Raw genomic sequence first — 17,392 nt, 5'->3', positions numbered from 1 at the left:
AGCTATCTTTGTCAGAGGCGGAATTTAAACTCAGGAGTTCCTGATTCCAAGTCCAGCCCTTAATTCCATTGTACCACACTGATTCCCAGAGAAGATAAAAGGTAAAATATGATGAGTGCTGTAAGCAAGGTATTGAGCACTATGCTGCAGGAACTCAGAGGAGGAAAAAATCACTTCTGGCTTGAGAATCAGAAAAAGCTTCACCAGAGAAGTAGCGCTGAAAGCAGTCTTAAAGAATGGGTAGGATTTTGATGAAAGATAGTGCGAGGTGTTCCAGGGAGGGAAAAGAGAAGGTAAGTACAGGTAATATTTGGAAATAATAAATAATCTATAAAATTTGGCTGCAGCAAAAGAGAATAGTGGCCCCCAAAAAAGTGTAGAAAATTAGCAAGATTCCCCAAGGGCTTTAAATCCAGGGCAAAGAGTTTGTTCTTCATTAAGCTAGCACGGAAGTTTTTGTTTTTCTGGTTTGGGGGTGTTTTTTTTTTTTAACTGAGTGGTAACATAATGAAAGCGATGCTTTGTGGGGGAAAAAAGGATCTAAAGGAAAAGAGCCCAGAAAGGCCGATTAAGTAGCTTTTTGCAATAGGTCAGGCAAAGTAATGGGGGCTGCCACAGAGCCTTGATAATTGCCCAAATGCTTCACAGGGGCTGTTTTTGAGAGTACAAAAGTGCTCTGTGAGTTCCTAAGGGAAAGGGTCTTAAACAAGAAAAAAGGAAATAAGCCAAGAAGAAAAAAAAAACAGGAAGGGATAAGAAGGGAAGGAAACTAAAGTTTCCCAGGGTTAGGGAACCTTTAAATAGATTCTCAAAGTTCTATCTTATGTCTTGTTTGGATTTGCTTATTTCTAAATCATTGTCTAATATTTTGTTAAAATGAACGATTTTTCTTCCTTATTTTGTTTATCTGATTATTGCTGGATAATTTTATGATTGATTTTTTAAAAATAAGACCTTAAACAAATAATTGGGATGTATAACCAAAAATAAAGGCTCCCCACTCTCTCTTTTCAGGGGTTCTTCAAAGAGTTTTCCTTCTATTGGGAAGATTGAACTGGTACATAGAAAACTAAGATACAAGATGTATAAAAAGTGAAATATTTTAAAAATTCGTTGGTGTAGAACAAATGTTCTTAACCCGGGGTACCTGAATTTGTCTATTTTTTTTTTAAAAATTAACTTAATTCATGTATGTGAATGGATTTCAGAGGAACTTGAATGGGGAATAATTACATCTTTATTTCAATATAATTGGCTTCCTTTGTATTTCCTCCATATTTGACTTTATGCCTTTAAAAATATTATTCTAAGAAGGGGGCCATCCATAGGTTTCACCAGACTGCCAAAGGAGTCCATGCCATACAAAAAGATGAAGAACTTCCGCTTTAAACATACAATGAGATTTTTTTCTCCTGTCTGAAATAATTTTCCTTCTTTGGCATCTCAGCAAACAGAAACAAATGTAGAAGCCAGAAGGGTGGGTTCTTCCTTGACAACCTGATGAATATCTGGCTACTGGACCCAGATGGCTCAGGAGAAGAAAGTGAGGTTGGTGACCTTGCACAGTCCTCCCTCCCTCCAATCCAAGTCAACTGTGTCACCCTCTTGATGTCATGGTCCTCTTGGAGAATGAAGGACAAACACAACATCTGCTGCAGCCAAATTATATAGATTATTTATTATTTCCAAGTATCACCCGCACTTCCCTGGTCCATCCTCTCTTTTCCCCACCTGGAATACCTCCTTGCACTATCTTCCATCAAAATCCTACCCATTCTTTCAGACTGCTCTCAACCTTTGGTGAAACTTTTCCTGATTCTCCAGCCAGAAGGGATTTCTTCCTTCGTTACGAACTGGGGGGAGGAGTAAGAGTCACGCCCCAGACCTCCAGGTATGGGAAGGTAGGGGTGCCAGCGCAGACACCGCCCCTTTCCTCCCCGTTCCAGTGTCTCCGCCTGCTGCCCTGCCCTCCTGTCCTGGGCTCCTCCCAGAGAGAAGAGGCGGAAGCTGGGCTGAGCCACGCAGGGCAGGCGAGATCCCCAGGGCCGTGGGCAGCGTTCGGGGCGCTCTATGCCATGGCCCAGGCCGGCCGCCAGCCGCAGGCCCGCGTGCTCCTGCAGCAGTGCCTCCATGCCAAGCTGCAGGTCCGCCCTGCCCAGGACGACGCCGAGGCGCAGTGGGTGGAGGTAAAGTCAGCCTTGGTGGTGCCAGGGTTCTCCCGCTTGGCGGTGCCAGGGCTCTCCGGGCTTCCTCGCCCTCCGCAGGCCTTCCCGCCCTTCCTCCCTCCCTGCCCTCTGCTGCAGCCCGGGTCCTCGGAGGTGCCCCCGGCCCCGATCCCAGCCCGGCCCGGCGGGCGCGCTCTAGTCAGGCTTAGAGCGCCCGGGGTGCGCGCCAGGCTGGTGCCCTCTGCCACTCTCCGTGTTGGCAGAGCAGCGGGCGCCCTCCGGTGTCGGTGGCATGGCCTCCGCCGGTTCCCTCCTCTGCCCAGAAGCTGATGGGATCTTCCTACTGAGGCTGGCTTTGGAGTCAGCGCGCCGCCCACTTCCCGTCCGCGTTGCCCGGGGTCTGCCTCTCCCTGTGTCCGCCCCTAGGAGCACAGGTCCAGCCTTTGTGGCACCCTAGGCAGGCTTTTTGCAGATAGAGAATTGGAGGTCAGGCTTTGTGCGTGTAAGGCTGAATGGTCAGCTCCCCTTTGGAAGTCAAGTCCGCGCAGATTCTGACGTGCAAAGGCTTGGAAGAGTGACGTTACCCAGAGAGGCTTTAATTCTTAGAAAATCTTTTAATTGGATTTATTTTCATAAGAAAATGAACCCTGTTCTTTGTTAGGTTGTCATTTTGACTCGGATACCTTAGTGTTTTAGCTCTCTATCTGACATCTTTCTTCTCGCTTTCCAAGGTCTTTTATAAGAATGATTCCATCCATTCCACAAAACTTTAGGGTTTTTATATACTAGCCTTAAAAAACACTCAAATAATGAAAATCCCCTTTTACTAAAACACTTGGAAATGGAGGGAACACCCAGGATTATGTTCTAAGCTTGACATGATTTCATCTTTCCATATTTCTACTTTTAAAATATCGAAATTACAATTTTACTCCTAGTTCTCCTTTCATTAATAATCAGGTGAATCTAAATTTTCAGTCAGATTCTAGCCATTTGGTCCCTCTGCCATAAGGCTTCCCCTTCCAGTTCTCCCACAGTAATAGTGGGAAAGTTGAGGAACAGCCCTAAGTCTGACCATGGTCATTCCCAGACTCAGTAAATTCCACTGTCTCCCTATTAAGTAGGATCAGTTAACAACACACAAATATTTGTATGTTTGTAACATTTGGCATTTACAAGCCGACTCCAACCTTCCACCAAGCTCATCATGCATTACTCTCCTTGCCATATGTTTCGTACAAACTGGTAACAGCATCACTAGCCTCTGTGTTTCTTAGAAACCTTAATTTGCTCCAAAGCTCAGTGCATACACCACCTCTTATGTCTTCCTGTTTTTCATCCTCCCTTATTACCTTACATTTATTTTGCAAATACTCGCATGTTTTGGAGAAGGAAATGGGAAACCAATCCAGTATCTTTGCCAAGAAAACCCCAAATGGGGTCACAAAGAGTCCAGCACAAATGCAAGAACTGAACAGATATGTTCTGTGTTAATACATGTTGCTTCCACTACTGGAAATGTAAGTTTCATGAGGACAGGATTGTCTTTTTTTTTTTTTTTAATATTTCCAGGGTCTACCACAGTGCCTGAAACTTTGATGATTAATAAATGCTTATTGATTCTACTAACCTTTGTTAAGAGTATTCATATTTTTTAAATTGTTATTTTCTCTCCCCTCCCTATACATAAAAATCACTTAATAAATATTTTCTTTTTCTTATATTTAAGAATATCCTCAATTTCCTCTTTCCTTCATGGCCACTGTTCCATAATGGGGGCGAATTAAATTCTTTTGTTTTTACTTCCATATTGAAAATTATTAGTTCTAGGATTGTTACATAAAGGTTTGATTTTCAGCATGCTTATCTTCTGTACCTCTTCCTTTTCTTTTCCCGCATTTTTTTTATAAATATTACACTTCATTTCCCTTATACAGAAAGTCTCTGACACTTTTCTCTGAACACCCACACTAAATTAATTTAAATTATAATAAATAATTGGGAGTCTTTAAGTCCCCTTCCTTCTGTTCAATCATCTAGAGTTCTTATATGAAAAGGACATTTCTAGAGTCAAAAATTTTCAAGTAGCATTGTTTGGCTTTATTTTTTCAAGTGACAAACTCCATTGCCTTTCACTTTCAAAAGTCATAGCTTTTTGAGTTCAGGAGAGAAGTTATTACTTGGAGGGGAAAATGACTTGAGTCATAATAATATAAATTGATAGAACAGACAATCAGAGAAAAACTAATGAGTGACAATGGACAGATGGAAGGAATTGGTATCTATCTCAGGGAAAAAAAGCTATTTAATTCTGGTGTTCTGTCACTGTTTGATTTTGCTACAGGACTTGTGTTTCAGTTATGAAAGTCCATTGCTAAGGCTGCCAGCTCCTGGCAGGATGACCCACTCTTACACCTGGTCAGGGTGTACTGTTACAGAAATAGGTATAGACATCCTCTTTTCTATTTTTGCCAATTACCAGAATGCTCTGGTAAAGGTAGGGCTAGACTGCCTCCGAGGAACCCTACTCAGGAATTCTATCAAATAATTTTAATAGTTGCAACTCACATTTAAATAGCACTTTAAGATTTTCACAGTTCTTTACTTATCGCAACCCTGGGAGGTAGTTTGTGTAAATATTTTCCTCAGATTCAGAAACTGAGTCTCTGAGAGTTTAAATACCTTGCTCAGTTTCACTCAGCAGGTAGGTATCTTGAGACCAGATTTAAATCACAATCTCCTGCAATGCTATTTTTTTAAAAGCATTATAATGCAAATTTTAGTATAATTTAAAGAAAACTATTTCTAAGCCCTAACAGTAATCTTATTTCAAATATCAAAAACAACAAAGGAAAAATTTGAAGTTCATTGATAGCATTATACCTTTATAGTATGTGATTATCCTTGAGTACATTAATTTAGTTGCAAGGAAGTTTGCTTTGATATTAAAAAAAAAAAAAAACCTTGGTAACAATTTGATCCAAAAATTAAATGAGTCACAAAGCTATAAGGGAGAAGTTAGATGGTTCCTGGTGCTGGGAGGTCTTCAAGCAAAGACTGGATGACTCCTTGTTGGCTATGATACAAGGGGTTTCTGATGAAGTACTGATGATCTCACATGCTCCTTCCAACCTTAAGATTCTGGGATTCTAGACAAAATAATAAGGAAGTGAACCAAAATGCCAAATAAACAAATCCATTTAATCTTTAAATTTTAATTTCTCAGCTATGCCAAGTTTTATTTTATGTCTGTGAATAAATAATAGTGAATAAAAATATAGAGATAAATGACTTTTGTCTCTTACAAGTAGGACATGGTGAACAAAATGTTTCCAAGCTTGCCCTTCTCACTCAGGGGCCGGAGAATGGTTGATATTGTCCTGACATCTCTGATTAGCAGCAAATATGCTTTTCGAAATGTATCACATAAAGATGTAGCATTCATTTTTCAAGGGATCATTTGCTTCCGTTACTTCAGCTAGTTATTTTTCAGCTTAAATAATTTTTGAAGGAAATGATTCCCTAAGTGCTTGATAACTGGATACAATTTGATCTTCCAGACTTGGAATTAGATAATCAAATGTATTTAGAAAATAGTCCTTTGCCTTCCTTTGCTTTGGACTTCTGTGCTGATAATGCATGTGGGGATTTTTCCACTGCTGTAGGTATTTCATGTGTATATTATATTGTTGTGGTTTTTTCCCTTTTGTGTGTGTTTTTCGTTATTGTTATTGGGGTTTTTTTAAGTTATATTGTCTTTTTTTCATTTCTAATTTTTAAACTGCTGATTTCTCACAGGTTCCAAGAGCATTGGTGATCTATGTCTGCTTCTTCAAAGGTGCTGAAGAAGACCTTCTACCTAAGATGGGTATGTGTGCGATTTTAGTCCTTATATTTTCCTTCTTAACATACAGAATGAGCAGAAGCTAGTGAAGTGAAAGTAAAGAATGGGAAGGAGTAGAATTAGCCTTAGGATCCTCTGCCTTTGAAAATGTGTGCTCGTGGGGGTAGTCAAGAGAATGCTATGAACAATTTAACTCTGGCTCATCTGGCTCAGAGAAATCATAGCTGGAGGGGACGTTAGGGATCATCTAGCCTAGTGGTGTTAAATTCAGATAGAAATGGACCACAGACCACACAGATATGGAGCCATATTGACTTGGAAAACCACAAATTAACATTATCAATGTTGTATTGCATTTTTTATTTATTCTTTTAAATACTTCCCCATTGCATTCATTCTAGAGGTACTTGGAAGCATATTTGACTCCTGATCTAGGCCAACCCTCTTCTTTTTACAGATGAGGAAACCAAAGTCCAGAGAAGCTATGTTACTTGCCCAAGACTAGTCTTTCTGACTCCCAAGTCCAAGATTCTATGCACTGGGCCAAGGTTACCTCTCAGCTTCCTTTCCATTTTGGAATGTTACTCATTGTCCCTAGCCTCAGAAATAACACTGTATAGTGGAGTTAGGAAAACCTAAGTTCCAATTCCACCTCTGACATTTACTACTGAAAAGGGAAAGGGAATAAGCATTTATTAAGTACCTACTATGTGCCAGGCACTGTGCTAAACATTTTACAAATATCTCATTTCCTCTCATTTGATTTACTAGCTTATGTGACCCTGGTTCACTTAATCTCTGTGTCACAGGCAAGTTTCCATCAGCATTGATGGAAAGAGTTCCTTGAAGTGACGGATGCATAGATTTGTCAAGTATGTGTGTCCTTCTAGCCTGTACCAGTTCCTCTATTCTAGCGTATGAAGTATGCAAATATGGGGTGTCCCAAAAGTCTTAGTGTGGTTGTAAAGTCACACTAAGACTTTTTGGACAATCTATACAGTAAAAGCTTTTTGGAATACTTTGTTATATCATTGATTCGGAAATGTCCTTTCTTCCCCAAAATGTAACAACTTATTGTGTCAGCAAAATCCTGCTATAACAGGACTGGCTTTTAATATCATCTTCATGGATGAGGGGCAGCAACTTCATATGCTCATAAATAGAAAAGACATTCAGAAATACAAGCAGCAGAAATGGGTACATTTGGGACAGGATGATTCAAAAGAGTCATTTTTAGATCAGGAGAAGCTCTTCAAAAGTGGTCAAATTTGACCCAAACTGAAAACAGGAGAAAATAACGTATAAATATATATACACAAGATTGTAGTGAAGAAAAACAATTCAAGTAAGTGCCTCAGCTGCTTAGATCTGATTCAGAGCTTTTTAAGCAGCATGATGCAATAGAAAGAATGCTAAATTTGGGGACAGAACTGAAGGTCACATCGTGCATTTATCACTAAATAAGTAACCTTGGCAAGTCACTTAACCTCTCTGAGCCTCAGTTTGCCCATCTGTATAATGTTGTTCTTTCTCACTGGCCTCTAAGGCCCCTTAAATCAATGATCTACATATCATGTTACCCAACAACAAAATTAAATCATAGGTCGATATACATATGGTATCTTTATCCATTCGTCTTCAACAGAATTGCATATCAAGTCTTCATTTCACATAAAAAACAATGAGGAACTGTTGGTTATTTGGTATTCTGTTTGAGAATTTGGGAGGTTTTATGGTCTCTCAAATTCAACGTACATCTATCAAGTACCTACTTTGTGCAGAGCCTCCACAAAAGTCTTAATTTAATGCCTCATAATACCACAGAAGGGACCCTGAATTCTTCAAGGCTATGCCAGGGACTGGGTGGCTAGGTGGCACAGTGGATAGAGGGCTGGGCCTGGAGTCAGGAGGACCTGAGTTCGACTCCAGCCTGTTTGCCTCAGTTTCCTCATCTGTAAAATGAGCTGGAGAAGGAAATGGCAAACCACTCCAGTGTCTTGGTCAAGAAAACACCCAATGCGGTCATGAAGAGTTAGACCTAACTGAAACAACTGAAAAACAACATGGCAGGGACTAAAAAGCTCTGGCAAGCTCTAACATTCTGGCTAGGTTTTTAAGTAGTGTCCATTAAAAGACTATCCATGGAAGGCTAGAAGCTTATCTTCAGAAGGTTTTTTTGTTGAGTCCTTAAGTTTTTTTGTATGTTTTTAGCCACAGCAACCCACAAAAGCAGGGTGGGATTGTGATTTCTCTTACTAGACAACATTACTTCTACACTAATGAAATCATGCATCCTGAAATATTTTTTTTAACATGTAATAAATTCTACACAGTACTTTCAAAACTGCCCTGTTTGTTTGTGCTTCATTCTAAACTTCCATCTGTGGTTTCAATAGACCCTCTTTTTTTTGGCATCATTATCGCTAACCCCCCTTCCCAATTAAAACTCAAGAGAAAGAAAGAGAGGGAAAAAAATCCCTTGTGGTGAATAAACAGAGTCAAGCAAAACAGATCCACACAGTGGCCATGTCCAAAAAGTGTGTATCTCTTCAACCTTGAATCTGTCCTTTCTGCCAGGAGATGGTTAACAGGCTTCATTTTAGGTCTGATTGCATTGATCAGAATTGTTTTTCTTTCAATTGTTGCTGCCTCTGGTTCTTTTAGCTCTGCTTACTTCCTTCTGTGTTAATTCATACTACCCAGGATTCTGTGGAATAGCCTCTTTTGTCCTTTCTAAAATATAATAATGTTCCTTTACATTTATATACCATAATTTGTAGTATGTGAACGTAAGATTCAATGCATCATCCTATAAGTTCCTTGAGAGCAGACACTTTTACTTTATCTTTATGTCCCCCGCACCCAGCATTGTGCCTGGCACAGAGTAGGCTCCTAATAAATGTTTGTTGATTGACAGGTACCGAGGGTGTTAAATAAATGAGATATCATTCCAGCCTTCTAATAGTTTACATTCTAGTAGACAGGGAGAGATACATTCAAAAATAACTATAATATAAAGAAGGATATGAATAGTACGATGAAGCCTTGTCATCCATTGTCTCCCTTTTGTTCGTCCTAAGCAGTCCCTAGCTTTTCTGTGTTAAACTTACATCCATCCCTTATGAGTAAGCAGCCACGAGTTAAGTTTGGGAAAGGAGCCAAGGTGGAACTAGGAAGCGTCCACAGTGCTTACACTGACCCCCACAACTCCTTATCTTGAAACTCTCTATTCCTGACCATTCTTCTCTGCCCCTCCTTAAGTCACCATCCTGTTCTTAGTAGAAAATCCAAATCTGTTCATCTCACTCTCCCTCGAAGCCCCACTTCCCATGCAGATGTGGTCCTGGCATTTCAAGTTAAAATTCCAAACACGTTTTCCCAGAGAAACATCATTATACTTAATGGTTAAGTTCTGTTGTCCTGTCTGATTAAGAGAATACTTCAGGACCAGAAATTAAAGTCCCCTGTGGGCTGGCCTGACAACTTACCTACTATGTATAATATTATTTCTCTGGAAAAATGAATTCTGAGCAAACTACTTAACATAAAACGATCTTTTGAATCATAACCCTCTGATAAATTGAAGATTCAGTTGATAAGTCAATCAGTAAACATTTATCAAGCACCTATTACGTGCCAGGCACTCTGCCTTTGGGAGATAGCATCCTGAAGTGCTGGATTTTGCAGTCTGCTCCCATGGAGGGAGTTCCTCTCATTGAGTTCAGATTTCTGTTCTGCTTTCTGATCTGTGTGAGCTCGAATAAGTCACAACCTCTCTGCACCTATTTCCTCAGGGGAAGGAACAGGACTTGCACGAGATGACCTTAAAGCTTCCTTCCTTCTTAAAATCTATGAACCAGTTTGTTACTGTTTTTTCTGTAGGGAACCTACTAACGGCATTAGTCAAGTTCTCAGGGATAACCAGCAGAGGGAGGTATGTGGTAGCTCTGTGCATACTTCTGTCCTTATTACATCATCACTCTTTGGTCTTTCACTAATCAGGAGCCTAGGTGATGAATTAACCTTAAAACCACCCAAGTACCTTGGAGAGAGCTACACCTCCCCTGAGAAGCCAGCTGTTCAGTTAGTGGGCAGTATGGCAAAATCCAAATAGAGAAAATAAAGTAGATCTTAGTCAAAACAAAATTTTATAATGCTGAATAACTCTTAGATATCCTGACTCCCAAGGATTTTTAGCCAGATAAAACCTTTGATTTGGGGAGTGAGAGAAAACTCTACTGGAGTTCCCCCTGTTTTCCCAGAGTATCCATTTTAATTATATTAAGCATTCCTTTAATTCTAATTAGGGATTAGCCTCTATCTCTAAAAGACAAATTGTTGCCACCTCCCATCTGTAGATATGTTTTTGCTACACTGATTTTCTGGGGGAATTAATTTCACATAGTTCTCTCCATCTCTCGTGGCCACTTTTGATTTTATAAACAGAAATCCGTGAGGATTCAGAAAAGTATTTCTAATTCAAAATCTACACATGGAGCCTTTTTTAATGGTAAGATATTTGCGAATGTTGTATAGTTTTTGTGTAAATCACTTGAGAATAGAGATTGTTTCACTTTTTTTATATATGTTTGTGTCCCTAACACCCAACATAGTAACTGACCCATACCAGGCAATGAGTAAATGCCTGGATATTTTATGTTGTTGTTATTTTGGGTTTTGGGTTTTGGTTTATTTTGTTTTTGGATAAAGGCAGCGTGGCTAGAGTGCTGGCCTTAGGAGTCCCTAGGTTCACATCCACCTCTGATGCTTAATAATTGTGCAACAATTCACCTGACCTTTATGTGCTTCAAGCAACTCCCGAGAATTCAGCAGTCAATTCTCAGACTGCTCACAGTCTGCTCCCATGGAGGGAGTTCCCCTCATTGATAAAGTCACAGATCATTAAATTTTCCTCATGTAATTCTAAGTTTCAGTCACAATGGCAGACAATTTAGAATCCCAGGTGAATTGTTTTTATGCATGTGTAAAACATCTATATAACTATAAATCTGCATAATGGCTTATAATTCTATAATCATAGCATTGTTATTATATTAGATTACAGTAACATAGGCATTGTTAGATAAAGGTAATAATATTGCTTATCCAACATTACTTTCTTGGAGTTGTTCTTCTAATAGAAAAGATACATTTCCGATGATTCTTTCGCTCATATCTCCCCCGACCTCAGCCAACCATTGACATTTGTGATATGGCTATCTTATACTAGTCTAGTATGTTTTTCTAGGCTTTTTTTCTATGTGCTAAGTTCATTGATTCTTTCTTTTTCTATTTCTTTCTTTTTCTATTCTTTCTTTTCTATGCCATAGAAAATACCAATCTGCTGTAGTGAAATAGAGCAAAAGCCAGCCAGACTATATGGGACTTGCATTCATAAATCTTAACCTCATTAGCAAAGTGTTCTAAATACCGAAGCTAAAAACACCCTATGAACTAGAACTTTCATCTAATGTTATTTGCTATGTAGAGCAAAATTAACAGTAGCTTCTTCATCTTGGACTCCTGTTCAAAGGGATTCCATGACTAAAGTGTATGAAGGCCTATGAGTCCCTTAACATGTACCCCCAGCACAGAATTATCTCAAGACCCCAGCATATGGTTATGTTTAAAAAAAAAAATACCTAGGGATTTAATATTGGGGTCACATTAACTACCAATTCAGTTTTGAGACATCATACTGTTTTCTGTAGATTACTGCTATTTGTGTTTAGGGTTTGGGGGAAGGGGTTGTGGTTTGATTTGTTTGCTTGGTTTTTTTAACAAAGCATTTTTAAATATCTGCATAAGGAGTCAAAATATATGAGCTAACAACCCAGGCTTTTAAATAAGATTTTTGGATTCACTGAGGGTTGACTTTTCACTTGAGAATGTTTTTTCTCCCAGTGAACACACTGTTGAATGTGAAATTAAGTGAGGCCGAAAATGGCAAGCGTGTCTCTATATTGGATCTACCCGGGAACATCCTCATCATCCCTCAAGCCACCCTTGGAGGAAGAGTGAGAGGAAGAAGCATGCAGTACCACACCAACTCTGGAAAGGAAGAAGGATTAGTGCTTTATTCTCAATTTGTGACTCTGTGTGAAAAAGAGCTTGCTGCCAATAGTAAATGTGCTGAAGCTGGTATGGTGGTGAGACATGGAACTTATGGAAACAGACAAGTGTTAATGCTTGATACCAATGGACCCTACACACATCTGATTGAATTTTGAAAAGGCCACTGCAGTTTGTATAACCATATTCTGGGGTGAAATGATCAGGACTGGGTTTTTGTTTTTGTTTTTTTAAAATCTGTCATTACAAGACTTTGCCACATTTTGACATATGGAAAGACTGGTGTCTCCACTGAATAGAATAAGTTATAATTTCAAGTCTCCTACTAGCTTGGGCAACTTCACCTTTAATAAATTCTATCATTCTTTTCAAAGTGTTTTGGAGATACCCTCGCAACATTATTTTCCATCCAAATGAAAAAGAATTATTTTAAAACACAAATTATTGAATGATAAGGAATTTTGTCCAACTAAAGTAAACACACTGCTTTAACTATCAAAAATTAAAGTCTCTCTCCCAAACCGATCCTGTATATTTTGTGATGTAAAATAATTTATTCATTATCTCCATAGAGCCATTATGTCACTGACACAGATTATCTAGGGGCAGGTAGGTGCCAGGTCTGGAGTCAGAAAGACTTGAATTAAGATGTGGCCTTAGACATTAGCTGTATGACCCTGGCAAAGTCACTTAACCCTGTCTACCTCATTTTCCTCATCTGTAAAATGAGCTGGTTAAGGAAGTGGCAAAACACTCCAGTATTTTTGCCAAGAAAACCTCAAATGGGATAACCAAGAGTCAGACATAACTAAACTGACTGAAAAACAATAAATAGATCATCTCCTCACCAGTGCAGATCATAACTTCTGCTCCCATGTCATTTTTGTCCATGTAATTCCATAAATCTCTCATGAGTCATCCACCAGATACACAGAAGACTTTCATCTGCTAGTTTTTTTGTTTATTAACATTTTGTGGATGCCCTGTAATCCTCAGATTATCCTATTTCCTTCACTCTTGCTATGTAACAGGCACACTTCCTTTTTCAGTCAGATGTATCCTTATTTGTGGGAAGTATCATAGTACAATGGAAAGAATAATAAATTTGGAGTCTCAAAACTTGAGTTCCAAATCCAGTCCTACTTCTTATTACATCCTTGTGACCTTGGGAAAATCATCTACCTTCTCTGGGAATTATTTTCTCATCTGTAAAATGAAGAAGTAGACTAGATGTTCTCTGAAGTCTCTTCTAACTTTAGATCTGTGGTCTTATGACATTTCTTACATATTCAGTTTATTGTTAGCAACCTATTTAGACCTACAAGTATCTGAGAGACATTATGACTTACTGGGTGGCAGACTGGACCTGGAGTTAGAAAGACTTAAGTGTGAATCATGCTCCTGATAGTTACTAGTTTTGTGACCTTGGACCACACCTTTAACCTTCCTGAGCCCCAATTTCCTCATCTGTAAAATGTGGTTAATAATAGCAACTACCTCACAGAATTGTTTAAAGATAATATATACAAGTTTCATATATAAGGATGAACTGAAAAATGAGTAAGAAACAGAAAAGAGCCCTGACTATAGAAAGCTACTGTGGCGACAGATCAAAAGAAACTCAGAAGAGGACAACACTGTCATCATGCCTGCATGTGAAGCCCCAAAGGGGAATATGAATTGGTCTCGAGCCCAAAAAAATCTTCTTGGAAGAGCTCAAAAAGAATTTAAAAATCAAGTAAGGAGATAGAGCCAAGATGGCGGAGTAGAAGGACGGACCTATAGAAGCTTTCCCCACATAGCCCATAAAGTACCTGTAAAAAATGACTCTCAACAAATTCTAGAGCAGCAGAAACCACAAAATGAAGGAGTGAAACAGATTTCTAGTCTAAGACATCCTGGAAGGCCAATAGGAAAGGTCTGTCACACCAGGCTCAGAGTGGAGAAAGGGGTGGATGGGGTACATGCTCTCCTGGGGTGGGGAGAAAATTTTGAATTCAAATCCTTGTGCAGTTGAAACTGAAAAAAAATATTTTTTTTTAAATCAAGGGAGATAGAAGAAAAATTGGGAAAATAGAGTTATGCAGGAGAATTCCTTGAAAAAGGAATCACAAAAATTGACTGAAGAAAATAACATTCAAAAAAAAAAAAGAATTGGCCAAAAGGAAAAAATCCTTTGAAGAAAACAGCTCCTTTCAAAGTAGAATTGGTCAAATGGAAAAGAAGGTACAAAAGCTAACAAGAAAATACTAAACATTAGAATTGGACAAGAGGAAGCTAATGATGGTATGAGACATCAGGAATCAGTCAGACAAAATCAGAAGAATGAAAAAATAGAAAAAAATGTAAAATGCCTCACTGGAAAAATAACTGACCTGGAAAACAGATCCAGGAGAGATAATTTAAGAATTATTGGACTACCTAAAGGCCATGATCAAGAAAAGAGCCTACACAGCAACTTTCAAGAGATTCTCAAGGAAAATTGCTTTTATGTCCTAGAATCAGAGGGTAGAATAATCATTGAAAGAATCCACTGGTCACTTTCTGAGATCCCAAAATGAAAACTCCAAAGAATATTGCAGCCAAATTCCAGAATTAACAGGTCAGGGAGAAAATACTTCAAGAATTCAGAAAGAATTCAGAAATCAAAGAGCCATAAGACTACATAGATCTTAGCAGCCTCTACATTAAAGGATCAGAGGGTTGGAACATGATATTCCAGAAGGCAAAGGAGCTTAGATTAGAATTAGGTACCCAACAAAATTGAGCATGATTTTCCAGGATAAAAGGTGAACATTCACTGAAATAGAGGACTTTCAAACTTTCCTGATAAAAAGACTAGACTTAAACAGAAAATTTGATCTTCAAATGCAAGACTCAAGAAAGGCATTAAAAGGTAAACAGGAAAATTCAATAAGATTAAACTATTTATATCCCTATGCAGGAAGGTGATGCTTGTGACTCTTAAGAACAATATCTCTATTAGGGAAGTTAGAAGAAGTTATTCATGGAGAGAGGGTATGGATATAAGTTGACTTTGGTGTGATGACACAAAAAAAGGATTGTCCTGGGAGTAGAAAAAGGGGGAGGCAGAATAAGGTAGATCACATCACATAAAGAGGCACAAAAGACCTATTACAACAGAGGGAAGGAAGGGAGGAGGTGAGCATTGTTTCAACTTACTCTCATCAGATTTAGCTCAGAGCAAATAACATATACACTCAGTTGGGTGTAGAAATTTATCTTACACTGTAGGGAAGCGGGAGAGGAAAGGAGGGGACTGATGGAAGGGAAGTTTGAGAGAGGCGGTGGTCAGAAGCAAAACACTAGTGAGATGGGAAAGGGTGAAAGGAGAAAAGTATAAACAGGAGAAAAAGATGGAGAGAAAGACACAGTAATCATAACTGTGAAAGGGATGAACTCTCCCATAAAATGGAAGTGGATAGCAGAGTGGATTAAAAAACAGAATCCTACAATATATTGTTTATGAGAAACCCATATGAAGCAGAGATATACACACAGAGTAAAGGTAAAAGGCTGGAACATAGTATATTATGCTTCAGCTGAAGTTAAAAAAAAAGTATGGGTAGCAATCTTGATTTCAGACAAAGTAAAAGCAAAAATAAACCTAATCAAAAGAGATAAGGAAGGAAACTACATTTTGCTAAAAGGTACCACTAAACATATATGCACCAAGTGGTATAGTATCCGGATTATTTTTCCCTCCACATTTCAATTTATTTATTTTAGTTTTCAACATTCACTTCCACAAGATTTTGAGTTCCAAATTTTCTCCCCATCTCTCCCCTCCCCTGACCCCATGACTGCATGCATTTTCATTACCCCTTTCCCCAATCTGCCTTCTTTTCTATCATCCCCCCTCCCCTTCTCTTATCCCCTTCCCCGTCTATTTTTTTGTAGGGTAAGCTAGATTTCTATATCCCATTGCCTGTGTATCTTATTTCCCACTTGCATGTAAAAACAATTTTTAACATTCATTTTTTAAAACTGAGTTCCAAATTCTCTCTCTCTCCACCCTCTCCCTTCTTCCCTCCCTACCCAGCACCCAAATTCTTAAAGGAGAAGTTAAGTGAATTACAGGAAGAAATAGAAAGCAAAACTAAACTAGTGGGGGATTTCAACCTCCCCTCTCTTAGAACTAGATAAATCATTTTAAAAAAGTTAAGGAAGCGAATAGAATTTTAGAAAAGTTAGATATGGTAGACCTCTGGAGAAAATTGAATAGGAACATAAAGGAATATACTTTTTTTCTCATGGCACCTACACAGAAACTGACCATGTGTTAGGGCATAAAAACCTCACAATCAAATGCAGAAAGGCAGAAATATTAAATGCATCCTTTTCATCATGCAATAAAAAATATGTATAATAAAAGGTCATGGAAAGATAGGCTAAAAACTAATTGGAAATGAAATAATCTAATACTAAAGAATGAGTGGGTCAAAAAACAAATCATAGAAACAATCAATAATTTCACCAAAGAGATCAATAATGAGACAACATACCAAAATTTATGGGATGCAGCCAAAGCAGTTCTTAGGGGAAATTTTATATCTCTAACTGCTTACATAAAGAAAACAGAGAAGGAAGAGATTGGTGAATTAGGCATACAACTAGAAGAGCTAGAAAAAAAATTAAAAATCTCCAATTAAATATCAAATTAGAAATATTGAAAAAGGAAAGATTAATAAAATTGAAATTAAGGAAACTATTAAACTAATAAAACTAAGAGCTGGTTTTATGAAAAAACTAATAAAACAGATAAATCTTTGCTTAATTAAAAAAAACATTTAGAAAAAACCATATTACCAGTATCAAAAATGAAAAGTGAATTTACCACCAATGAAGAGGAAATTAAAGCAATAATTAGAAGCTATTTTTGCCCAACTGACAATCTAAGTGAAATGGATGAATATTTTAAAAATATATAAATTTCCCAAATTAACAGAACAGGAAATAAAATACCTCCATTTTAGAAGATGTAATTGAACAAGCCATCAATGAACCTCCTAAGAAAAAATCCCTAGGAAGAGAGGGATTCACAAGTGCATTCTACCAAAACATTTAAAGAACAATTAGTTCCAATACTATATAAAGTATTTGGAAAAATTCTTTTTATGACACAAATATGGTGTTGATACCTAAACTAAGAAGAGCCAAAAACAAAATCATAGACCAATTTCTCTAATGAATATTATTGCAAAAATTTTAAACAAAATATTAGCAAAGAGATTACAGTAACTCATCATGAGGATAATACACTATGACCAGGTGGGATTTATGCCAGGAA

The 17,392-nt window shown here is 38.1% G+C and overlaps 1 protein-coding gene and 1 long non-coding RNA gene across 2 annotated transcripts in view; one reads left to right on the top strand and one right to left on the bottom strand.

Moving 5' to 3' along the window:
• Positions 1–17,392, bottom strand: part of LOC140513149 (uncharacterized) — a 67,810-nt gene that overhangs the window by 35,839 nt on the left and 14,579 nt on the right. The gene's annotated exons all lie outside the window — the stretch shown is intronic.
• On the top strand, positions 1,931–12,606 carry DTD2 (D-aminoacyl-tRNA deacylase 2). Its single transcript, XM_072622528.1, has 3 exons — positions 1,931–2,186; positions 5,964–6,033; positions 11,914–12,606. The coding sequence occupies exons 1-3, from the start codon at positions 2,076–2,078 to the stop codon at positions 12,237–12,239; spliced, it is 507 nt and encodes a 168-aa protein (XP_072478629.1). The 5' UTR covers positions 1,931–2,075; the 3' UTR covers positions 12,240–12,606.

Source organism: Notamacropus eugenii, chromosome 7 (genome assembly GCF_028372415.1).
Source record: "Notamacropus eugenii isolate mMacEug1 chromosome 7, mMacEug1.pri_v2, whole genome shotgun sequence".
In the NCBI taxonomy this organism is placed as follows: domain Eukaryota; kingdom Metazoa; phylum Chordata; class Mammalia; order Diprotodontia; family Macropodidae; genus Notamacropus; species Notamacropus eugenii.
This window is presented reverse-complemented; position numbering and strand designations above follow the sequence as displayed.

What these genes read in the sequence shown, in the direction of transcription:
- DTD2 (XM_072622528.1), top strand. Translation starts at nt 2,076, where the DNA reads ATGGCCCAGGCCGGCCGCCAGCCGCAGGCCCGCGTGCTCCTGCAGCAG. An exon ending in CCGAGGCGCAGTGGGTGGAG is followed by an intron (nt 2,187 to 5,963) that starts GTAAAGTCAGCC and finishes GATTTCTCACAG; the next exon opens with GTTCCAAGAGCATTGGTGAT. An exon ending in AGACCTTCTACCTAAGATGG is followed by an intron (nt 6,034 to 11,913) that starts GTATGTGTGCGA and finishes TTTTTCTCCCAG; the next exon opens with TGAACACACTGTTGAATGTG.